General features: G+C 42.2%; 1 protein-coding gene and 1 long non-coding RNA gene across 15 annotated transcripts in view; one reads left to right on the forward strand and one right to left on the reverse strand.

Annotated features, from left to right (window-relative positions):
* Positions 1 to 17,347, forward strand: part of LOC143762949 (uncharacterized) — a 57,181-nt gene extending 39,834 nt beyond the window's left edge. Inside the window, exon 3 of the long non-coding RNA XR_013212285.1 lies at positions 17,273 to 17,347. This is a non-coding gene — a long non-coding RNA (uncharacterized LOC143762949). The remainder of the gene's footprint in view (positions 1 to 17,272) is intronic.
* Positions 1 to 26,196, reverse strand: part of NFIB (nuclear factor I B) — a 308,859-nt gene that overhangs the window by 252,748 nt on the left and 29,915 nt on the right. For 10 of the 14 annotated variants that reach the window (XM_077249235.1, XM_077249226.1, XM_077249228.1 and 7 more), the window contains exon 2: positions 23,575 to 24,106. In XM_077249235.1, coding sequence (XP_077105350.1) covers positions 23,575 to 24,106 — 532 coding nt within the window. Of the gene's footprint in view, positions 1 to 23,574; positions 24,107 to 24,399; positions 24,563 to 26,196 lie in introns of those variants that run through there. The other 4 variants (XM_077249236.1, XM_077249229.1, XM_077249232.1 and 1 more) reach the window with 2 other exon arrangements.

Raw genomic sequence — 26,196 nt, forward strand, 5'->3', positions numbered from 1 at the left:
TTTTGTCTTTGTACTTTTGTAAAGTATTTAAAAACTTTAAATATAAAAGTTTGCAACAAGGGTTGATTCATTATTGCATTTTTGCCTTTTTTGTCTAGTTTTTGGTGTTTTTGCCTGTTTCATTTGAATCCAATTCTTTCAGTTTGTTAACATCTTTACTGGTGGCATTGATAAGGTTAATTGTAAGCTACCTATACTTTATGGATTAATGGTAGCTGCAGTAAGGCCGGTTTCACATGTCAGTGGCTCCGGTACGTGTGGTGTCAGTTTTATCACGTAACGGAGACACTGACATACGTAGACACATTAAAATCAATGTGTCTCTGCAGATGTCATTGATTTTTTGAGGACAGTGTGTCCGTGTGCAAAACACGGAGACATGTCAGTGTTCGTGGGAGCACACGGATCACACGGACCCATTAAAGTCAATGGGTCCGTGTAAAACACGTACCGCACAAGGATGCTGTCCGTGTGCAGTCCGTGTGCCGTGCAGGAGACAGCGCTACAGTAAGCGCTGTCCCCCCAGCGTGGTGCTGAAGCCGCCATTCATTTCTTCTCTCCAGCAGCGTTCGCTGGAGAGAAGGAATGAAAAATCATTGTTTTGGGGTTTTTTTGTGTTTAAAATAAAGATCCTTGTCACCACCCTCCTCCCACCCCCTATGCACCCGCCCGCTGGAAATAAAATACTCACCCAGCTCCCTCGATGCTTCCTCTCAGCGCCGCAGCTTGTCCTGTGTGAGCGGTCACGTGGTGCCGCTCATTACAGTGAATATGCGGCTCCACCTCCCATAGGGGTGGAGCCGCATATTCATCACTGTAATGAGCGGTACCACGTGACCGCTCATACAGGAAGAAGCTGCGGCGCTGAGAGGAAGCATCGAGGGAGCCGGGTATTTTATTTCCAGCGGGCGGGCGCACAGGGGGTGGGAGGGGGGTGGTGACAAGGATCTTTATTTTAAACACAAAAAAAATAAAAAAACAATGATTTTTCATTCCTTCTCTCCAGCGAACGCTGCTGGGAAGAAGGAATGAATTCCGGCTTCAGCACCATATGCAGGGGACAGCGCTTATCTCTAGCGCTGTCTCCTGCACGGTCCGTGTGGTACCCAGTCGGCACACGGGCGGCACACGGCTGCCGCACGTGTGCCACACTGATGTGCCACGTGAGCACACGGACACGGATAACTCCGGTACAGATTTTTCCGGTACCGGAATTATCTGGACATGTGGGACAGGCCTAACAGAGTACAGGGATACTGGAAGCATTGGGTAACCAATTCAGATCAGTTGCATTTTTTTTTCTACGAGTTGGAGCTGGACTATTGACTATGTAAAGAGAAAAATGGGTTATATGATGCGATTTACATAATTGTGCTACTGTCTATTTCTATTACAAGTCTCCTTTGCTAAAAATGCCATTCATAGCACAAAGGCCACAAGCTCCGGGCAACCAACACCCTTCTCTGAAAATAGTTTACATTGTGCAGCTCATAATGTCAAAAGACTGAAATTCTACTAGACACTTAGTGCTAACAAATGCATCATTAGGTCCCAGAATTAATCTACTTTTTACCCTCAGACATACCTCTAATATAATACACATGTGCTCGTAAAGTTATTAGTCCAGCTCAGCCTACTAATTCAAGCTCTTCAGTAACTGCATAGCACCATGGTCAGGCTGGGAAGTGATCCCCACTGTCAGATACTGATCACATGGCAAAGCAGAAGGTAGCGCTGAGTAATGATAGTAAACAAACACAAAATAGCATTTTACAGCAGAGGCGGCAGTAACAAACTCTGAAACCTTTATGACATCTGTGGTCCATTTTTGGAGGCTTATCAGAATCCTTAGATAGAAGTTTACAAACTGTGTAAAGCAGATGTGATTTCCTTAGTAGAGATGAGCGGTGTTCGAGTCGAACTGTTCGCCAATTTCAAATTCGAGCTGTTTTGGGCGGTGTTCGAGTCGTTCGACGAACCCGAACAATTTGCTTAAAATTCGGCTGTTCGAGTTTCTGTTCAATCACTGTTCGTTCACCAAAAGCCTAGCTTGATTTGCACATTAAAACTGTTTATCATTGTTAATAGACTGTTTCAGTGTATAGTGGGCGGGGGATAGATCTGTGCTGAAATAACGCCGATCTCCTTTTTTTTTTCTTTCCCTTTCTTTCCCGCATCTACAGAGGGGCGGTGCAGTCTCTCAGCCTATCAGCAGTGCACACACACACACAGCAATGTGCATGTGATGCACACAAGCAAGGGCATGTGTCATTGGCTGTGTATGTCACATGTCCTTGCCCTATAAGAACCAGCCATTTGCCCCGTCGCCACCATTTCCTCACTGCTGCAGCTTAGTGTTAGACGGCACCGCTGCTGCTGTGGGCGCTATACAGACTAAGTGTTTTTTTTGGAGCGAATTGTCAGAGAGATAGGTTTAGGGAGTCGGGAGGAGTCGGGACTAGTTGTAATGTCAGCCCTTTTCAGGGTAGGTTACAGCAGTTCATAGCACTGTTTGCCAGGCAGGTCTGAGCCAGTGCTGTGCAAGTGTTAGTCACAGCATTTGGTGTAATCTAGCTCAGCCAATCCTTTTGGGCTAGTAGCATTGTCTGATAGTCATCTGAGTAGCCCGCCTGTGAAGCTAGCTACACCGCCTGTGTATCTCAATTTTTACTGCATCTAACCCAGTAAATCATTTTGGGGTTTTGGGCCTAGTAGCAGTGTCTGCACGTCAGCAGAGTAGCCCGCCTGTGAAGCTAGCTACACCGCCTGTGTATCTCAATTTTTACTGCATTTAACCCAGTAAATCATTTTGGGCTTTTGGGCTTAGTAGCAGTGTTTGCACGTCAGCAGAGTAGCCCGCCTGTGAAACTAGCTACACCACCTGTGTATCTCTATTTTCACTGCATCTAATCCAGTTAATAGTTTTGGGCCTAGTACCACAGTTTGGCCACTCAGTTCTGCTCGGTTTTCATCCATCGGTTGTTGTGCCAACAACTACAGATACAGAGTTGCCAATTAGTTAAGCACTAAAATGAGAGGCAAAAGGCCAGTTGCTGGTGGAATGGGGAATAGGCGTGTTGGAAAGGGAAAAAAAGGTTGTGTCCATGGGGTAGGTGGTAAAGCAACAGTAACATCTGCAGAAGAAAGACCATCTTCCAGCCAAAGTAAGATGTCTACTTCTTTTCGTGGACAATCTGATATGATCCCTTTCTTACGACCATCGCTACAAGCATCGCCAAAAATTCCAGATGAGGCATAAAAACAGCAGGTGCTTGAACGGATATCAAGTGCTCGTTCAAGTGGGCTCTCCTCCATGTCAACTTCAACATCACAACTGCTCCAGTCCTCAGAGTTGTCACCCCAATCGCACTTGCTTCCTCACAGCTCCCAAGTCTCCAGCTGCCCGTCTGAGCATGGGGTAACACACATGGTTGAGTCTTTAGAGCTGTTTACGCATACTATAGCCTGGGAATCAGAGGTCTGCTCCAGAGCTTCTGTGAATCCAGACGAGGAAACGATCTGCACTGATGCCCAGAATCTTTGTGAGTCGGATCCTGGCCCAGATGAAGAAGGTTCTGAGCATAATGTAGACCCTCGTTCCCAAACTGTAACTCCTGTTGGTGGAGACAATGAGGAAGATGATGATGAGACTGAGATACCTGATTGGAACGAAAACTTGGGACTTTTCGGTCGGGGCAGGAAGAGGTTGGCTCTGAGGACGACGGATGTGAGAACACACAGGATGATGATGACGAGGTTGTAGACCCCACTTACTGTCAACCCCCAGTCCGCCAGTCCATGAGGTCAGCAGAGGAGGTGGAGGAGGATGCTAGTGACGAGTCTGACGACGAGGTAACGGTGCGCCTTCCTGGACAGAGACGGAGTCCTGGAAGCACGTCAACAACTGCATCCTCAACCCCAACTGTGCCTCAGACCAGAAGTCGTGGTGGCTCTTCAGGTCACACAGGCTCTTAGCCCTGCATAGCCTGGGCATTTTTTGACATCGCAAAGGATGACCCAACTCATGTTGTCTGTAAAATTTGTCAACAAAATCTCAGTAGAGGCCAAAAAATCACTAGCTTGAGTTCTTCATGCATGAACCGTCACATGGATATGAGGCATAAGTTGCAGTGGGAAGCTCACTGTGCTACAATGCGGCCTAGTGGGCCGGGTCAACCACCGTCTGCCCCATCAAGTGCATCCGCGTCCTCTTCATCCTCTGTGACTGCGGGGACAACAGTCGCACTTGGTTTTGGATGGAGACCTTCCACCTCTTTACCCGCAACAGCCAGTGTGATTGGCAGGTCGTCAGGACATTTGCAAGTGGAAACACCTGCTGGTGTTGAGCGCTCTCCGACATCGACACCACATTTTGATCAAGGCAACATAACATCTCCGCCTGCACCTTCCTCACAGACCAGCAGTTTGCCGGGGACACCCTACTCAACTCCGTCTAAGCACGGCAGCCAGCCCTCAGTCCCTCAGATGTGGACAAGTAAAAGACCATTTCCTCCTAGCCATGACAAAGCTAAGAGGTTGAATTTCTCCATCTGCAAGCTGTTGGCTACAGAAATGCTGCCTTTCCGCCTGGTGGACACAGAAGATTTTCGAGACCTTATGTCCGTCGCAGTGCCCCAGTACCAGATGCCCAGTCGCCACTACTTCTCAAAGAAAGCTGTGCCTGCGCTACACCAGCATGTCGCACACAACATCACCGCTTCCTTTGGAAACTCTGTGTGTGACAGGGTGCATTTCACCACAGACACTTGGACGAGTAGACATGGACAGGGGCGTTACATGTCGGTGACTGGGCACTGGGTAACTACGGCGACATCAGGAGAAGGGGCTGCTGTCCAAGTCTTGCCGTCCCCATGAGTTGCTCGTCAATCCTCTGCATCTAGAAGTTCCTCCACTGATTCTGCCTCCTCAACCTCCTCTCGGTCATCCACCTGCACCCAAAGCCTGTCTGGTAATGCCACCCGCGTTGTAACTGTGCAAAAGGAATCCTGCACACCTCCTCACTATGCTGTCACCAGGGCTCAACGGCATCAGGTAGTGTTTACATTGAAATGTCTGGGAAATGTGAGTCACACAGCTGAGGAGTTGTGGTCAGCTCTGGAGACCGAGTTCCATCAATGGTTGTCTCCACTCAACCTGCAGCCAGGGAAGGCTGTGTGCGACAATGCTGCAAACCTGGGTGCGGCCCTTCGCTGGGGCAATGTCACACACGTGCCTTGTATGGCTCACGTTTTGAACCTGGTTGTCCAGCAATTTTTATCCCACTATCCCGGACTAGATGGGCTTCTGCAGAGGGCACGGTCGCTGTGTGCTCACTTCAGCCATTCGCATCCCGCAGCTCGATGACTTGCATCTCTACAGAAGTCGTTGGGCCTGCCAGCTCACCGGCTGAAATGCGATGTGCCCACACGGGGGAATTCAACTCTGCACATGTTGCAGCGACTGTGGCAGCACCGACGAGCCCTGGTGCAATACGTTATGACGTATAGCCTGGGCCAACGAGATCAAGAGGTGGGGCAAATCACGCTGCAGGAGTGGTCTCAGATCAGAGACCTATGCACCCTTCTGCACAGTTTTGAAATAGCAACGAAGATGTTTAGTGCTGACGATGCCATTATCAGCATGACCATTCCGGTGATTTACATGCTGGAGCACACCTTACACAGTGTTCGGACTCAGGTGGTGGAACAAGAGGAGGAGGAACAGGAGGAGTCGTATGCGGAAGGGATCATATCTCCAAGGTCAAGAAGATTGGCAGCACCAAGGCGGCTGGCACTGGAGGCTGGGGGAGAGGGATTACTGAGGGCGCATGGTAGCACCCAAACTGTAGAGGAAGGTGCAGGAAGCGAGGAAGAACTAGCGCTGGGCATGGAAGACTCATCAGATGAGGGAGACCTTGATCAAATTTCTGTTGTGCGAGGTTGGGGGGAGAGGGCAGACGAAGGAAGCATGATTCTCACCTCGCCACCACCAAGACAACAAGGACTTGGTCCTCCTGGATGCGCAAGACACATGAGTGCCTTCTTGCTGCACTACCTGCAACATGACCCTCGGATTGTCAGAATCCGAACTAATGCCGACTACTGGGTTGCCACACTCTTAGATCCCCGTAACAAAAGCAAATTTGGCGAAATAATTCCTGCCATAGAAAGGGATTCACGCATGCAGGAGTATCAGCACAGACTGTTACAGAATCTAACATCTGCTTTTCCACAAAACACCAGTGGTGCACGTAGTCAATCGCTGAGTTCTAACTTGCCAACCGTGGGACTATCGAATAATCACTCTAACCGTAACAGTAACATCGTATCTGGTGGTAACAGCAATTTTTTCCAATCATTTCAAGATTTTTTTAAACCATCCTTTGCAAGGCCACAGGAGACAAGAAGTCTGACGCACAGCCAACGCCTAGAGAGGATGGTACAAGAGTATCTCCAAGTTAACATCGATGCCATGACTGTGGAACTGGACCCTTGCTCATTTTGGGCTTCCAATCTTGAAAAATGGCCTGAGCTCGCCACTCACGCCTTGGAGATCTTGTCGTGCCCCGCAGCCAGCGTTCTCTCTGAACTTGTGTTCAGCGCTGCTGGTGGTGTGCTGACAGATAAGCGCACGCGGCTGTCCAGTGACAATGTAGACAGACTAACGTTCATCAAGATGAACAAATCCTGGATCTGCAAGGACTTTTCTACCCCTGTGTCATCTTGGGGAGACTAAAAGCTTGATGATTTTTGAAAATCACCTCACCAACCGTTTTAAAAAACGGAGACTCTTGTTTAGTCCCCTTGCTGAGTTTTACATGACGTTGCCATCATCAATTCCAGGTGGGTGGGGTCGTCTGCAGAGTTGTTTACTCATACTATGGCCTGGGATTCAGAGGTCTGCTCCAAAGCTTCAGTGTCTGCTAGTCAGCAGAGTAGCCCAGCCACCCATCGCCTGTTTACTATTTTTAACAGCATCTGACCCAGGAAATCCTTTTGGGCCTAGTAGAATTTAGTGCTACTCAGCAGCGTATCCCACCCATGAAGCAAGCTACACCGCCTGTTTACCTAACTACTATTTTTTAACGGCATCTGGCCCAGGAAATCCTTTGGGGCCTAGTAGAATTTGGTGCTACTCAGCAGCGTACCCCACCCATGAAGCAAGCTACACCGCCTGTTAACCTAACTATTATTTTGTAACGGCATCTAGCCCGGGAAATCCTTTTGGGCCTAGTAGAATTTAGTGCTACTCAGCAGCGTACCCCACCCATGAAGCAAGCTACACCACCTGTTACACCACGCCGCCATTCTACCTAAAGATATTTATTTTTTTATTTTTTTTGTCAAGACGTCTGGGTGTTGGTAGAGTGAGTTTAGATTTTTACTCCAGCCTTTCTTGATTTTAGAAGGGCATGACATGCCTATATCTGTATCTCCTCCTCCTTTTACTCCTCCACCTCTTTTCTTTTCGCATGACTATATGTAGTTGTGACTTTTCCATGTGTTTGTTGTGTCTTCTGAGCAGTTTGTCAGCTTTTGGACACCTTTTAAGGTGTTTTCTATGTGTTTTCCATGTGTTTGCCTGCCATTGGTTTCAATGGGGCTCGACGGTGTTCGTCGAACGTTCGATGAACAGTTCGTCGAACACGTCCCTGTTCGACGAACCGAATCGAACCCGAACACTGGGGAGGTGGCTCATCTCTATTCCTTAGTACAGTGTTCCCTAGTTGTGATAAAGACCCACATTTAAAAGAACAGGGACCTCTGACACATCAAAATAGGAATGGACAGCGTCATTACAATGCAAATAGAAATTAACAATTAAGTGGTTTTCTCCAAACTCAGTGTCAAATAGGCTGGTCACTACATTATTGAATGTGAATTTCCATCCGAGCACATTATGGATAAATGAGGCCTTCAAATGTGTCCGTGTATGATACTACGGTTCTGAAATGTTAACGTGAGACTTTTATTTATGGTGCTACCAAGAGTTCAGAGTTCTAAGGTTATGTGCACACGTTGAGTATTTGATTGCAGAAATTTCTGCACCATTTCTGCCCCTCTTGGCAGGAAAATGCAGCCTCAAAAACATTGCGTTTTTAAAACAAACCTCAATGGACTGTCAGCTTCCTAAGCTTATTGTTAACTTAAGGCTGTGGGTGCCCGCCAAAAGCGGGATGCCACTGGTAAGAGTAGTCGGGCCAGAAAGCCTCGAATCCTGGGGAGTCAGCGGAAGGGTGATGCTCTGTAATTTTCACCATCTTGTGTATTTGCTGGGACTGTTCTGTGTGTTATTGCCTGTTGCTGGTTTAATAAAGTATTGCCACACTGTTTTACCCTCACCCTGTGCTGTCTGAGCAGTATTATTTTCACGAAAAAGGGAAAGCGGGCGTTCAGTGGGATGAGACCTGTTCCATGCGGTCCTTCTAAAGACAGCTGGGCCAGCGGACGAGAGCACCCACTGACTCTCGTGTCTCCACATGTGGATGTTTAGTTCAGGTCAGGAGACCCACAGCCAGCGAGGACATTGTGGTTTGTCCCTTAACCATGGTTAACTTGTGAAACTAGCCTTAGCTGCAGTATTGTGTGCCATAGTGGTTCAGGTTAACCATATGGACAGCATGGTGGCTCAGTGGTTAGCACTGTTTCCTTATAATGCTGGGTTCTGGGTTCAAATCACACCAAGGACAACACCAACAATGGGGGCAGTGATGATGGTGTTTGTGAAGCGCTGTAGAAATGAATGATGCTACACAAGCAAATATAATCATTTAATATTCAAGAGGGTTTATTTATTTTGCTAATTAAAGAACAAATCACATGTTAATGAGATGAGCTCTAATATTACTTTAGAACTTATTGCCAACTCTGCATAAGATCTTCCAAGAACAACATTTTGTCAGAGCACTTTGGGTTATATCATCTTGTGTGCTATGACTACAATGAGTACCAGAAGTATCAATAGACAGATTACCTTCTACAGCCATATAATAGAGTTGATATTCGATTTTTGGGTGTCGCCATATAGCCTCTGTACATGGTTGTGCCCAAAAAACTGTGCCTCTAAAAGTACCATGCTTTAAGGGTATGTGCACACGTTGCGGATTTGGCTGAGGATCCGCAGCAGATTTGGCCCTGCGGATCCGCAGCAGTTTTCCATGCGGTGTACAGTACCATGAAAACCTATGGAAAACTAAATCTGCTGTGCACATGCTGCAGAAATTTCTGCACAGAAACGCAGCGGTTTATTTTCCGCAGCATGTCATTCTTTGTGCGGAATCTGCAGCGTTTTTACACCTATTCCATTATAGGAATCTGCAGGTGTAATAACGCAGGCAAAATCCGCACAAAATCCGCAGGTAAAACGCAGGTCATTTTACCTGTGGACTCTGCAGAATCCGCAATGGAATCCGCAACGTGTCCACATACCCTTAGGCTTCTTTCACACTTGCGTCGGTACGGGTCCGTCGCTAAGCGTCGGCGCAACGTGCCGCTGCACGTTGTGAAAATGTGACACAACGCGTGGGCAGCGGATGCAGTTTTTCAACACATCCACTGCCCATTCTAAATCCGGGGAGAAGGGGGCGGAGTTCCGGCTGCGCATGCGCGGTAGGAAATGGCGGATGCGGCGTACGAAAAAACGTTCCCTTGAACATTTTTTCGTGCCGATGGTCCGCCAAAACACAACGCATCCAGTGCATGAAGGACGCGACGTATGGCCATACGTCACGATCCGTCGGCAATACAAGTCTATGGGAAAAAAACATCCCGCGGGCACATTTGCAGGATCCGTTTTTTTTCCCAAAACGACGGATTGCGACGGACGTCACACGACGCAAGTGTGAAAGAAGCCTTAGGGTTTGTTCACATGACTGAATATGTTGCCAATTTTCCATTCAGTTCAGTTCTTCCAATGGAAAAGAATTGTGGGTAAAGAATCTGGGCAGACATTTACATGCGGTACAGATTTCACCCTTTGTACTAAAAGACTTAAATCTGTAGTGGATCTATTCAAGATTTTTTTCTATTCAATTTAAGTACTCTTGGGAAGCATCCTTAAGGGTATGTTTCCACGGTACGTAAACGCTGCTTGTTTGACGCTGCAGCGTCAAACAAGCAGCGTCCAGATGTTCCTGCATAGTGGAGGGGATTTTATGAAATCCCGTCTCCACTATGCGTGGAAACCCGCACGCGGCGGCCCTGCGACTCCGGACATGCTGCGCGTCTTTTCAGAACGCAGCATGTCCGTACACCTTGCGGGGACGCAGCGTCCCCGCAAGGCATATCACAGGGCCCTATGGCGAGGGGTGCGATGATCCCGGATGTGTACTGTACACATCCGGCACCATCGCGTCCCAGAAAGGGGGCGGGGCTTAGCGCCGAGCGGCTTCGCCGCTGCGGCGATCCCGCCGGCAAACCGTACCGTGGAAACATACCCTAAGGGGTTTCCCAAAATCTTAAGTTATTCCCTATCCAAAGCCAGAAAATGGGTCTACCATAGTAATGTTAAGCAATACAAAGCCTACTCATTTATTCTCCACCTCTAGGAATCATCAATGCGAAGTGGCCATAACACGTGACCAGGTTTTACTTAATACTTGTAATCACTACAAGGTTGCTATTTTGACAACTTAATTCCTAGCCCAGCAAGTATTTGAAGGTTGCTAAATGCTGCTCTCCTTTATTACCCGATCTGTACAAATAGCCACCAGATGTGTGGAGACGTGCTATCTGCAGCTCTTTGCTATTCAACATTCTCTCTTGTTTTTATTATTATTCCTCTGCTTATAATGCCTTGAAATCCAATTGACCGTTTTACTTAGCATCTCCCACTGCGATCTTGATCTCGAACCTGCTGTATGATTTTTTTTTTCCATTGCCACATGTGTTATATTAGAGGCATGTCTGAGGGTAAAAAGTAGATTAATTCTAGGACCTAATGATGTGTTTGTTAGCGCTAAGAAGTCATTTCAAATGTACCAAAAAAGGATTAATGCAGCATAACAAATCTATTTAATCCCTAAAAGACCAGTGATCCTCATATTAATGTAAGCAGCTTTCTCTCCCTATTTGGGCTCTGTAAATAGAACAGAAAATGTGGTGCGATATTCATAAATCATTGAGCACAATATTTTGCTTGGGCTACAAATACAGTACTTGAAGTAATGAAGGAGCAGCCAAGCTAGATTTACAGCACTTCCACAAATATTGAACACACACATATGCGTACCATTTTAATATTATGCTAATTTTTTTTTCTTTTTTTTTTTTAAGACAACCACTGAAACTAGCGTTTTTTGCTGAGGTTCGGATGGCAAAAATATAACTTCAGAGCCCGATGTCAATGTGGCCTCCTATATAGACTATTTCTTTTATTCCCCTCCTCATATGAATGATTTTAGTAACAATTTAAGTTCTCTGCAGTAATTACAGCAAATTATTTATTGCTGCTCTAAATGCTTGCAAATAAATGCTTGCAAATGTGTGGAAAGCAATGAAGCTTGCAATGTACTCTTGCATACAGTCAACTTATTTTATTCAGACTTGGCCAGTAAGATGATCTCTGATCAATTAACAGTTTTATTGCCTCCCTGGTGTGCTATAAAGACCATTGGATGCCATCAAAACTTATTAACAGGAAGAAAATGTGTTTTTTAAGAGAACAGATTTGTAGCCCTTTATAACCTTGGTGAATGTGAACTAGAATGTGGTGTTTGCATCTCTTCTCCAAATGTCCCACACAATATATTGAAATACAAGAGGCAGTACACATGGTGTGTTTCTGTTATATGATTGTACATGCAGTCGATAACCATATAGAAAGTTGGACGGGATAAGAGAAACCTGACGGCTTTCTTCCAGAAACCACACCACATCTATCCATCAGTTGCATCTGTTATTGCTGCTCAGTCTGAATAAAGTACTGAAGTAAATAGGACTGAGCTGCAATGCCATCCAAAATCTACCAAGTAACACCATTTTTTAAGTAAATCAGATTTTTCTAATCCTGAATAATCCCTTTAGGTTGCATCCACATATATCTGGTGCTGCTTTGCTGCTGCAATATGCCATTTAACAAAAACACCAGATGGAAACTTATGGTTTGCAATGGGATCATTCCCTCCTGTCTGCTGCATCAGTTTTTACAATGTACAGGTGAAAGAGCCGTTGATGTGTCACTGGGATCCAACACCAGACCAGCACTTGGGAGTAGATGTGGAAAAAGCCTGATGGTGACTAAAGCTTTTTTTTTAGTTGAATTAGGCTAAAAAAAAAATCTGAATAGACCTATAAGATTATGAAGTCATGACCTCAAATTATTGAACACAAAATATATTCTTATTGACAACCACTTACAAAGATGCAAATTACTAAGATACAGATACATATTGTATCAAAACATAAAATGGTAACAATTCACAAAGTTGTAAAGTATGAGGTTCACAGTTGGAGCTCCAAAAAATGGAGACACACCAAGACAAATGGGTACACTGAAGAAGCTCACATAAAATGCACATCAGGGCACAGAGGTACACACTCCTGGAATCGGTAACTTACCGTAATTGACATGCCACTATTGTTGGCTTTAGTACTCCTCGAACCTCAATGTTTTACCATACTGGTGGAATATATACTGATCTGAGCCCATGCGCTCTTATGTGTTATCATTGTTTATTGGTCATTTACTGTTTAGTAGAATACCCATTTGCCTTGGTGTATCTCCAGCTCTTTTTGGAGCTCTAACGGAGAACCTCAAACTTTACTACTTTGTCAATTGTTAACCATTACGTTTTGATCTTTAACATATTGTATCGATATTATTTATGGTAGTAATTGCTTGGATCATTTTAAGTGCTTGTCAATAAAAATATATTTTTTATTCATTGCTTGGATTATTTTGGTTTAAAATAAGTTTATTCTCTAGTAAAAAAAACTGAGCATGATGCAACAAATGTGTGGACTGAGCCTTAAAGAGTGATTAAAGTACGTTAAGCAAAAAGCATCAAAAACCTTTATAGGGCATGTGCAAATTACCGTATATTTTTTTCTAGTAATTTTTGCCTTTTTGTCGAAAACCTGCCTCAATAAGGACTAAAAATTAAAAAAGAATTAACATATAGACAGCAATGTCAAAACAACTTGCTATGCCTACATTCATTCGTTTGTAAATTCTTTTAACAACTTTGGGCTTTTAAAGAACTGACCTGACCATTTTTCAGTTGGCTTGTGCTTGGAACCTGCCACTATTTTATATATAATATTTCTCCCAAAAAAATATGTCGGCTACAAAGATGACAAGCAAGACAACAGAAATGATGCTTCAGTACAAAACACTGCCGCCATGTGCACATACCCTTTTATGGTCCTGAAATTTAGGATTTGATGATTTGCCAAACAGTCGAATTTATCCATTTTCATGATAACATTATAAGAATATGCAGTACTTATGTGCTTTTTGAAGGATCGCTGGTGCTTTTTCAAATACTGGAAACTTGCTATAGTAACAGCAGGTAGATAGTTAATTAGAAGAACTAGCTCTTCTTCATGCAGCCTATGTTGCTGACATATTCGAGACTTTAGTAAGTCAGCATCATTATCAGTAGCGTCTCCTGTTACCGTTATATGCATTTATTTTACTATGCTGTGAAATGATTAACGTTTGTAGTATAATATTTACAGCTTTGTGAAGCTAAAGAGATTTGTGAATGGGTCACCAGAAAAAAAAAAGGCAGAGAGCCAGAGAGGTGAAATGAAGTCTCCTCCTAAAAAGCTGGAAATCCTCTTGACACCTCTTGTGCCAATTTGTCCCCATTACTGTCAGCAAACAAAAGTAACAAGTACAGCCAGACCACATCAAACAGAAGACTGGGCCCCTCCCGAGGGATTTCTTGAGAGCCACTGGTGTGTAAAGCCATGGCTGAGGCCTACTTGTCAGCTGTAACCACAAAAGATTCAGAGGGAAAACAGTGACACCAGCAAACAAAGGGAGAGTTCAAATGGCTGCCAGGCATCCCTTGACCCAGACGGCTGTAGAGGTCAAGGGATTCAGGTAGCAAACTTGGCCTGGGCTGGCCGGTTACTGCCCCCATTAATGAATTGTTTTAACAAATCAGCTCTGGTCAATTAAACCTAACACTAACAATTGCATTACTCAGTAGGGGTCCCTGACATTATGGGCAGAAGTGGAGACAAAACACATAAAACAAGTTTTTTTTCTTCTTTTCTTTTTTTTTTTTACAGTGGCAGGACAAATTTATAGTGGTTTGTGTAGCATGTGCTTAAGGGTTCAAAAATCAGACAATCGTCCTCAAATCTGAACAGTTTGTTTCGTTTTTCGTTTGGAATACTTTTAAAGCTGGCTGAACGGCACCTAAAAACAACAGAAGGTTGGAAATTACTGCTGGAAACAATTAATTTGGGTGTTTTTAAGGCTCAACCACAAACCAAAGTTGAAAATGAATTCAGAATTTCAATAGGCCTAGCTGTTTATTCTGGAGCACTGCTGCTGTCTTCAAGTCTCTGTGAGACTGAAAAGCCTTTAACCCATTCAACTGCTCTCCACGACAGAGAAAATAATGAACACGGCTCACGTAAAAAGTGGAAGGAAATCATTGCAAACTTCTAGTTATTCATACTGCAAGCAGAAAGCCAGTATAAGTTCACACTTGCGTGTGGCTGGTCTGCGTATGGCTGCGTAGTTCCTCCCTTAAGCTCCACCTATGCTCCGCCTACTTCCGCATGCATCCTACGTACCTATCTTTAACATTGGGTACGCAGGGACATGCATTGTATGCAGATGCATCCACATGCTGTGTTTTGACGTGCCCGCCGACCGCACGGGAACGCTACTTTTTGCGTTCCTTTGCGGTCGGTGGAAACATAAAAACGCTGCATGGGGACACATTCGCATACAACGCATATCCCTGCATACCCAATGTTAAAGATAGGTACGTAGGACGCATGCGTTAGTAGGCGGAGCATAGGTGGAGCTTAAGGGAGGAACTACGCAGCCATACGCAGACCAGCCACACGCAAGTGTGAAACCAGCCTAAATGCTCATCAAAAGCCCACCATGCTGTGCTGCACTACAAGATGCCCAATGGTTCTTAAGATGACCACTAACCATGTAAGCAGGAAGCTTTGCTATTGGCTGTAACGGGTACTTGATTGGTTATATCTCTTTCTCTGCCATAACTAAAGCTGGGTTTCCATTGATCAGTTGCATCAGGATCAGTCTTCTTATACCTTAACTAATCACGATGGGTGTCAAACCTGTTGTGGGCATGCTTTTTTAACAGCTTCTACTGCACAAAAAGAGCCAGATGCAGTGTTTTTGAATCCAGCTCCTATGAGGGCATAGTGATGTGAATGATGACCTAGTAAACTATGGGATCAGTTCTCACATCAGTTTCCCTTTGGGGAGTTACTATAGCACCAGGGAGAAAAAAGGCTGGACATATAGGTGGAAATAAGCCTTCAATGAAAGTGATCCTGCTAACATTTGATCAGCTATCAAGCGAAAAAGAAAAAAAAATCAACAAATAATGTTAGTAGGTCTTGAAGAACTGCCCACAATTCAGTGGTGCAAAAGTCTTTAAAATCGATACCATTTCACCTGGGTCATACTTGCCAGACCTCCATCAAATTTATGAAAAAAGTATTTAAGAAAAATGCAAACCTAGCACTTTTGTATCAATAGGTATTTATGGCTTGAAGGGGTTAAAGGGAATCTGTCACCCCCCAAATCAACGGTGAGCTAAGCCCACCGGCATCAGCGTCTTATCTACAGCATTCTGTAATGCTGTAGATAAGCCCCCAATGTATCCTAAAAGATGAGAAAAAGAGGTTAGATTATACTCACCCAGGGGCGTTCCCGTTGCGGTCCGGGTCTGGCGCCTCCCATCTTCATCAGATGATGCCCTCTTCTGGTCTTCACGCTGCGGCTCCAGCGCAGGCGTACTTTGTCTGCCCTGTTGAGGGCAGAGCAAAGTACTGCAGTGCGCAGGTGCTGGGTCTCTCTGACCTTTCCCGACGCCTGCGCCCTGCAGTACTTTGCTCTGCCCTCAACAGGGCAGACAAAGTACGCCTGCGCAGGAGCCGCGGCGTGAAGACAAGAAGAGGACGTCATCGTAAGAAGATGGGAGGCCCCGGACCAGCAGTGGGACCGCCCCTGGGTGAGTATAATCTAACCTCTTTTTCTCATCTTTTAGGATACATCGGGGGCTTATCTACAGCATTACAGAATGCTGTAAATAAGCCCCTGATGCCGGTGGGCTTAGCTCACCGTTGATTTTAGGGGTGACAGGTTCCCTTTAATGGACACTGTTACAATATATTACTTGCCCCTCTATTTGGAATTTGGGCAAAAATAAACTATGCTGCCTCTCTTGATCCAAGTCACGTAAATCATCTACATATGCGGATGTGGAAACTTACAACTTATATACCATGTGGGGGCAGAATTTTCGGTTTTGGCTACAATATTTCAGCATAGCACAAAAAAATCTACTAGTCAAAACGAATCCACAGCTTACTGTAACTTCTAGTGTTATAAAAATTTGGAAGTATATATTGCATTGAGTATGGGCGCTGACTTAATATACTTTATATAAGGTATTTATCATTTGGAGACACGATTTGAGCTCTTGGCTTCATATTACATCAGCGCTGATCTAAGTGTGCAGGCTTTATTTTGTATTCCTCGAAAAGCGTAACAGTATATTAAAAATAATCAATGACAAGAGCTTTGTTACGTTAGATTTCTTTAGTTATCTGCGCCCCTGGTGTTGAAGGCACGCTGTGAAATATTAGTACGCAAACCATGATGTATAATGGCTTTACTATTGATATGTTGCTTGCTTGTATAATCACATCCAGAAAACTGCTGACTCAATGTAAAACAAAAGGGAAGGAGCTACGAACTGTAGAAAACATGGCATCTGATAATAAAATAAATCAGTAACATGCACTTAATAGGGCTTTACACTCCATTGTAGTGGGAATTTTTTCAACTGTTCTACAAATCACATGAAAAGGAAAAAAATACAGCAGTATAATGATTTCACAAAGATGGCAAAAGTAATGTCGTTTTTATGCTGCGAACACATACTGGACTTTTACATAGTAAGTTACATGCTAAGGTAACATCCACTGGCTTTTCCTTTGTATGTATCATCTATTAATTTTATTCACTTATACAGCACCATCACAGCGCTTCACAGGCATTATCATCACTGTCCCCATTGAGGCTCACAATCTAAATTTCCCATCAGGATGTCTTAGGAGCGCAGGAGGAATCCCACACAAACTGCTTGGTGAGAGTTAAACCCTGGACCCCGGCACTGCAGTGCTACAGTAATAACCACTGAGCCACCCTGCTGCCCAACAGTACAAACACAGCAATGACATCTGAAGATGAAAGATTCCCATTGGCCTGGATAGTAATGAACCATTAGGACATGATTTGCTGCTTGCAGGCATTCACTAAACTTATCTGTTGTGTAGTGTTAATGATGAAATAAAAAGTAGAAATATCATCTATCTCCATTGAATTTCCATGTATTACACCAATAAAGATGACTCCCTTGTTTCTAATGTGAAAATATATATTACTTTATAGTTAATATAGTTTTCTGAAAATATAACTAAATAGTGTCCTAAAACAAGATGAAAAAAGTGCAGAAAGGACGGTGATACAGTAGTAGCAGTGATTAGGGTGTTCCTTAACAAGCAACCAATATAAAAAGTATTTCTAATACACTTGAGCAGCAGCAGACAGCGGGATGAGAATATGCCTCATATTAACCCTATGTAACTTCTTTTCCTTTCACCACCCTAGCTTCCTGCTTAGAAATTTTTTTTTTCTCTTATTAGAATGTACTAATTATGTAGAATTAGGATAAATCGATCCATGCCCCCCAATGTGCTGGTACAAAATACCAGCCATAAAATAGAGTAGTGTATTATTCTTGTATTTATTATGCCGTATTTCCAGCTGATTCCTTTTTTGGGGAGTTGGAAGCCACAATATGCAGGCAGCTAACAGCTTTTTATTCCCTAGTAAGAAGCGGGTGCCAGGCTACCCTTAATGACAGCTGAGCCCTGTGTGTCTCACAGTTGCCACTCAGTCTGCCACATGGCCCTCAGAGCATAGGGGATGAGAAGTGTCTTTGCAATTCTCCAGGAAAAAAAAATCCCAAATGCTCCAACCTCACCTCGTAGGATTTCAATATTTAGGACATGGCTTTTGGCTTCATGTACTGATTTATTGATCTGTCGCCATCCTGTGTATAGGAAAAATTCTAGCGTGTACTGTTCAGTGAAATCACACTATAGGAGACTGATAGTTTTCAGGTAAATTATCCTCTTATTACTATGCTTTGTGGAGTCGCATGAGATCCTATTTATATGAGAACTAATATGCATCCATGATGCACTGAATACATTCTCAGTATATCAAGGTTTTGTAATGTGTCTACGTTTGTCCCTTCTCACAAATCTCTCCTGAGAACTAAGATCCTCACCTACTGTCACCATCTGGACCATGCATAGTTGTGTGCAAAAACCATACAAATGATACCTCCAATCTGAGCATGCTGAAAAACACACACAACAGATACTGACAAGCAGAAGGGGAAAATGAGCTACCGATCAGCTTCATATGCTATGACCCATCCTATAGTAATATATGACATTTCGTTTGTCCGATACTTGTACAGAATGCAATGCAAGTCCTTTCTTATCTGACAGCAGCACCTAACATATCTGCAGAAGAGAGTTATTTAGATCTTTCCAATATTATAATGGGTCGAGGATTAACAGCGCTATTATGTAACACTTTAGATTTTGTATCAGAATTAAATAACACCTTTATTGGAAGGTAGGACACTTCCAGGAGGACAGGCTGCAGTACATTATTACCTTTAGTCTAATAGTAAAAGGTGCCTTCATTTCTTCATTCATATCTGGACATTTAGGGACAGTCAGACCTCTCCTCATCTGGGATAAAACACAGGATACTTAAAAAAAAGAGAAGTACTATCTTTCTGCAATATTTAAATGATGTTCCCTTCCTTCCATGATAGGACATATGAAAAGTTATCATAAGCAGGGGTCTAGTACAGCTAGGTTGGTCTAGCACAGCTAGGCTTCGTCTTCATCTCTGTGTATATGCCCCTTAGGTACATACTCATTAACATGCCTTTTATGTGTAATGTACTTCCTTTTCTCAGTGTCTGACTTTTTGCTATATTTGATAATGTGAAAATCATTAATCAATGTCAGGTTACAAGGCGAGAGCACATTTCCTTGCTGGGAACTTTGTACAACACTTATCTACATTTTTATATGATCATACACAATTGTGGTATCATTTCCATCATTACACACCAAACATATTTATACCTTCCAACCAATCCCTAGCCCCGCTCCTGTGAACTGAACTGCTTGGCCCAGCTTTTCTCAGTCAGATGAACTTCAACACATCACAGCACATTTACTGCTTATAATGATACACTTATTTACTTATTTACCGAGATGAGAAATATTGTGGTATTAGCAGCCTTTCTTTATGATATATATATATATACACACATACACACACTAGGCAGACACATGTACATTCACACAGACAAAGGCATTGAAAGCTGTGGTTTTCCCTGAAACAAGCACGTAAAGCGGCTTTCATTCTGTGATTGTCAAAAACTTTACAATTTGCCCACTGCATTGCGGATGCCAACCAACGAATCAAAGGCATTCAGAATCGAGACAAAGAGGAACTGATGCCAACCTCGGTGCCAGTGGCAACCATTATTGGCATCATGCAGATTCTCTGCCTTTTTTTTTTTCTAATCTTGGCACTTGACAACCAAAATGGCGGATCTCAAAGCAGCAGTCCACAGAAGAAGGAGAGAAAAAAGAATGTATAAAATATATGAAAAGAAACGCCTGGCAGAATGACAATAAAAGGCCATATAAAGATGTCTACAGCAAGTGCAGCGATTGAATGCGTGATGCTATTACTACATGCTATCCATGATTTTATTCCCTTCAGTTATCTTGGACATATGGATCTGTTTTTTTATGGTACTTTTTCTTCTATTTGCAGATTGTCCACTACAAACACACTCACTCTTCCTAAATACTTTAATCCAACAATAAAGAAAGAGGGCTAAGAAATTCCATCTGCAGAAAGTTCCAGCAAATAAATAGTTAAAAAGCGCAAGAGTCTATATAGCAAAGTGCATTTAAGACTGATGTTGCAAAAGTAAAAATGATACCATCACTGTATCTATAGTGTATCTGCATGCAATACAAAATATCATAAATCTAATAATATTTGGGGAAATAAAAAAAGATTAAAACACAGTTTATTGACTTTGCCATGTCTAGAAATTGTCAATATATTGAAGCATCGCTCAAGACTGCAATGCGGATGCCAACCAGCGAATCACAGGCCTTCTGAGCAAAACAAAGAGGGGCTCATGCCAATCCTAATGCCACTGCCAACCAACACTGGCATTCGAGCTACCCATCCTCTTTTCGTGCATGGCATCTAAAAAAAAACACATTCTCTGCGTCATCTAGTATGAATGTAATGGTTTAACCACGCTTCTTCATTAGCAACATACAAATTCTAACATTTACTACATGCGCAAATGTATAAATACATGGGAAGATAGATAGATAGATAGATAGATAGATAGATAGATAGACCCTGCAAATACATTTCATACTTATGTATCATCCAAGCTGAAAATTGTACATGTACATAACACGTACATTCTCTATCATCCGCCTAACAAAACACAATTTACCGTAGTTGTTCTACTCCCAAATGAGACAACTTCCATGTGAAGTAATAAGCTTTCACTTTGATTTCCATTAGTGTGCTTGACAGATTAATCAACATTTTCTTGATATTCTACTTTCAGTTTAGGAAAGGTCAGGTCGATGTTTTGCAAATAGCATATCCAAATATTTTCAGTCACAAATACCAGGTTTCAGAAATCAAACTCGAAACAACCAGAGGAAGGGTTAAAAAAAATTCTGATGCTTTAACTCTTTGTGCTGTCACCACAAGCCCTCTCACAACTCAGCAGTCCAATAATAGGTCCTAATCATATTGGCAGAATCCACATGTTGGTATAACTGCCTGATAGTAACTGGGAAATATTACAGGATTACATGTGTAGTAAATTAAGAAAATAAACCAACCATGACTATAAAGATCTTATGTCGATGTCTGGGAGGCATTCATACACATATACCAACTTGAAATCCCAGTATAGTGAAAGTTTTATTACAAAAACCTTCTTTGATTACAATGAGGAAGCCCAGACCTGCAATTAATAGGCCAGCGGCTCTTCAAAAGAAGTTATCTTCACTGTGAAATACTATTAAATAAAAAATAACAAGAGATTTGGGAAATTGGTTTAAATGAACCATATTGAAATTCCACTACTGTGCTAAAATTGCTCCCGATTGGGATTTTAAGGCAAAGTGAATAAAGTTACCCAGCTTCTTCATAAGGCTGTCCTTTTATTAAATGTTGCTTTTTTCATTTCTATGCACCAGGAAGAAGTACACGTTCTGTTCTACCACAGGCTCTACCTGAGGCTGAAATCATGTGTGTATATCTTATTCCTCCAGCCACTGTCTATCTGCATTTCTGTAGGACAGCTGTACTGATCCCAGGCACTATAAATACATGAAACCCTTACAGCCTGGAAGTGGAAGAGCTGACCATCTAATTGATTCAGTCATCTGAGGTGTCCATAGAATAATAGGGTAACAGGTCTATTAATACCCAACTTACTACATAAAAGAGCAGCTCCTCTAGGAGTGAAATATTGTTACTGCTACCTGCAGCTAAGGACAAGGAGCAGTAAGGTACGGTTGTGAATCACTAGGGTCATCTGAGGACCCTTCTTCCACCTCAGTGTTTTGTGAAAAAGTGGACATGAAGTATGCTGATTGCATGCACATAAGTCCTTTTTCGGTGGAAGGGATTATGAAACATCAAAATGAAGTATTTTCACTGTAAATATGTGCCAGTATAGAAAACACAAGTCATTTGTCAAATGATTAAGAAGAAATCTTCAAGAGACTCATTAACACGCTAATAGGAACATTCATTTAGGTGTGAAAAATCACTGTGGGGCGCGCTATCAGAGTATACTATCTAGGCTTTGGAGGTGTCCTGTCACAGTCAGGGCCATGTCTGAAGTCCACACAGTACAAATGGACTATTTCCTATGCCAAGATCTTTGAGAGTGAAAAGGTGAAAAGAAGAGGTCTCACACTGACTGAACTCTACTACTCAGGGGCCTTTTACATGGGTTTAAAAGGATTGTTTTTACCAATTTACACTCACAATCATCGCCCAAACATGGCTAACCAATCAAACGATAACTCGCTCATTTTTAATGCTGACATAAAAATTATCTGTTAGGATGTGCTGCAGACAACAGTGTAAACCGTATGAGAGGAGGAAGGAAACAAACAATCGCATGATCACAATTATTAAAACACAGAACTGGTCTACAGAGTATCCAAGAGTCGGACATGGTCGAATGGATAGAAGCAAATCAACTAAGTGCAAGCCAGTGACCCCCAATTGTTATTAGTCTATGTTGCTTATATTGGCAATTACCTGGCCTAGCAACAGGAACCCCCAAATATGTTCTATAAGTGAATTACAGAAATGTATCCTTTCTTGTCATCTCTGGCCTCCATGTTCTTACTATCTTATTTTTTCCATGTACTTAATGCCACTACTACAACATAATAATGAATGCACTGCATTATCAGACAGTAATGTCAAGTCAAGGAGTTCATTGTGTACTAAATAGGAGGAGTAACAGGTTTTGTTTCATAGCTTCACAAAGGCATTACGTGGAATATCGTACAGGACACTGGGAATTAAAGGGGAATTTGCTATTCATTTATTGGCAGGAACTAAAGCAAACTAACTAATTGGAAAATATCAAACCTTCCTAGGGAACTTGTGAATATTAATGTCCACAGTTTGACCCACAAAACTTTAATAAGTGTACTGGATTCAAATGGAGAATGCGTATTACCAGCGCAGCCTTCCAATCATGCATCTTGGTAAGTTTGGTTAAAAATGTCTAAGGCAAGGAAGAACACAAGCCCCAGTAACCTAGGCCATATCTAGATTTATGCACAATTTTGTCTGCATTACCCATGCTCCGTACATGTTTCTAGAATGAATAAATCTGGTAACACTTATACAAAATATGAAGAACTCCAAACATACCACATATATGGCACCATATCTTCTCTCCATGTCCTACGACTCAGAACATAATTTGCATCTCGTATGTATATATATATATATATATATATATATATACATAATTTGCATCTTGTATGTATATATATATATATTATATATATACACACACACACACAAACACGTGTGTGCGTGTGTAGAGATAAGTGGTATTTCAGTAGATATTGCAGAAACATTGACGGGGTACATTATCCAAATATAGACTGTGACCTTGGACACTGTCAAAAGGATCAAATAGTTGGGGAAAAAAGAACTTACCTTGGTCCTGTACGTAATACGCCAAGAACAAGTCAAGCTCCTTGACCGATACAGTTATATGGTGTGGCTGGACGCAAAGTGCTGGATTGGTGCAGTGTGGTGATTTGACTAGCCGCTCCCCATCCGTACTTTCCAGGGGGATGCCTTTGAAGAGGATGACCATGACCAGATCCAAACGCCAGACCTTGTCGGCCTGCCGTAGGCAATCAATCCTCCGGATCTTGCCCTTCTGGTCTGGGTTTGATAGCACACAGCAGGGGTGCTTCTTCCCTGTCACGGTGAGCACAAAATCCTCCCGGTACTCCTGGCGGATATCTTTGCGCAGCTTGGCTAAAAGCCTGGATGCCCATTTCTGCTTGATTTCTGGCTTCTCGCTCAACAACTCATCCTTGACGGCTCTCTCCTCATCTTTCGACATTCGCTTTTCGTGTTTTTTGAAGTACTTGCGCTTACGGGCTTGGAGATTGAACCATGTATAGGCAATTGCACGGACATGTGGAAGAAGTGCCTCAATGAATGGATGGAACTCATCCTAAAAAGAAAAAAAAAGAAATGGAAAATTAGATCAAGCAATTGTGAAGAAATTATTGAAACATGACAAAACAAAAAAAAAAGAGAATCTTAAACAAAAAATATACAATTATAAATGTCCGACCACTCTACATTTCCAATATGGATGTAATTACAGAGACCATATAATACAGATGACTTTACTTTAAATATAACCAGCAGTGTCCTGTACAAAACATTCTAGAAGAGAAACCAACACATTCAGCCAAACATTTAAGGCTTTCTTTCCATTATCACGTTGACATGAAGCAGTACCATTTTCAATGACTGGATCTTTTTTTTCCCCAAACAGGACACTATACAGTTAAAATCGTAAGCTAAATTTTCAGTAGATAACAGCGGATGCCACACTTCATTTCTCCTCTCGGTGGCACAGGGAAACAAAGCTACCAGCTCTGTGCAGTACCACACAGTTCCCGCGTTCAGAGCATGCTCTCAGCAAGACATTGCTATTGGCATAGCGAGCATGCGCTATTAAAGTTGATCCATTTTCTTATCTAGAGAGACAGGCATTCCTGCACTAGAATTACACCAGTCCAATGACAAGGCTACCAAAGAATGGGGGTTGCAGCAGTTTAATATCTCAAGGTAGTTTTTGTGCACATTTTAATATTAATACTATGCTAACATAATATTAGTATTCAAACACTTTTCATAAAGAAAAATTACAGTTTTCTACAGATGACAAAGATTACCAAAATGTCCAATAAGACTGAATTAACAAAAGTGATCTCTCAATAAGCACCCGAGGTAATTGGTAATTTAATATCACTTCTTGGACCCTATGGGATTGAATTCTAGTCATGTATTCATAAGTAGCAAAGCGTAAAGTGCGTGGGGAATACTTTTACAAATACTATTTCAATTGAACACTCCACTGTGTACAAAAAGCTTTCCCCCTAGACTACTTTAGGCGTCAGTAAAATAAGAAATAAGTGTGTATCACACTTACAAAAAACAGACTCAGACTAGCATTGAATGGATGTGTAGCACAGCTCACAAGTATGCATATGCACAGATCATAACCTGAAAACCATAGTGGGAGATAGTGATAGTGTTATGGTGAAAATAAGCTTTTTGGTATCCTTTTCCTATATAGCTATGCAGTCATATGCATAGCACTGTATACAATAGGATTTCTGCCCCCTCCACAACTGAATCAGTTCTAAATCTATCACAAGTAGATAATGAAAAACGGTAATTTGGCATGCAGCTGGCATTCACTGCGTGTTCCAACATTATGAGGGCACCACTGGACAAGCAAGGAATTTGTGCAAACCAAGCATTTCACTTTTTTTTTTTAATAACGAAACTCCTACACCATCATGTTGTTGAAGTCACAACATATTGTAATCTCACTATAATGGCCATGTCAACCAATGTGTGCAAATCATATCAGTGAAGCACTCTATAAACAAATTAAATGTGTCTAAACTATGTACTTGGGACTGGGATATTAGGTGGTACACATACCTACCCTAACCGGGATAGCAGAAACAAAAGCTTCAGCTAAACTTTATTTAATGGGCTACAAGCATACATTGCAATACACTGTCCATAACATAAAAAAACTTTTATAGTGTGCAGGTTATATATGTCGTACATTCCTATTCTACAATCAAAACAAGGGCAAATATGAATCCTAATATATATATATATATATACACACATAATGGCAGACACTATGGCAGCTGTCAAAAGAGGGCTTGATAATTTCCTCAGTACACATAACATTGTGGATTATAGATAGTCTAGTAACAAAATGTATAATTGATGGAGGAAGGCTGAACTTGACGGACCTAGGTATTTTTTCAACCTATGATTATATATATATATATATATATATATATATATATATATATATATATATATATATATATATATATATATATATATATATATATATATATATATATATATATATATACACACGCATATATATATATATTATATTTATTTTACATACATATATAATAGCACAGTTAATCATTTAGTCTTACTGGTGATTGTAAACTGCGGCCTGACTGCTTTTGGGTGGCCTAATGAAATCAT

Source organism: Ranitomeya variabilis, chromosome 1 (assembly GCF_051348905.1).
Source record: "Ranitomeya variabilis isolate aRanVar5 chromosome 1, aRanVar5.hap1, whole genome shotgun sequence".
Lineage (NCBI taxonomy): Eukaryota > Metazoa > Chordata > Amphibia > Anura > Dendrobatidae > Ranitomeya > Ranitomeya variabilis.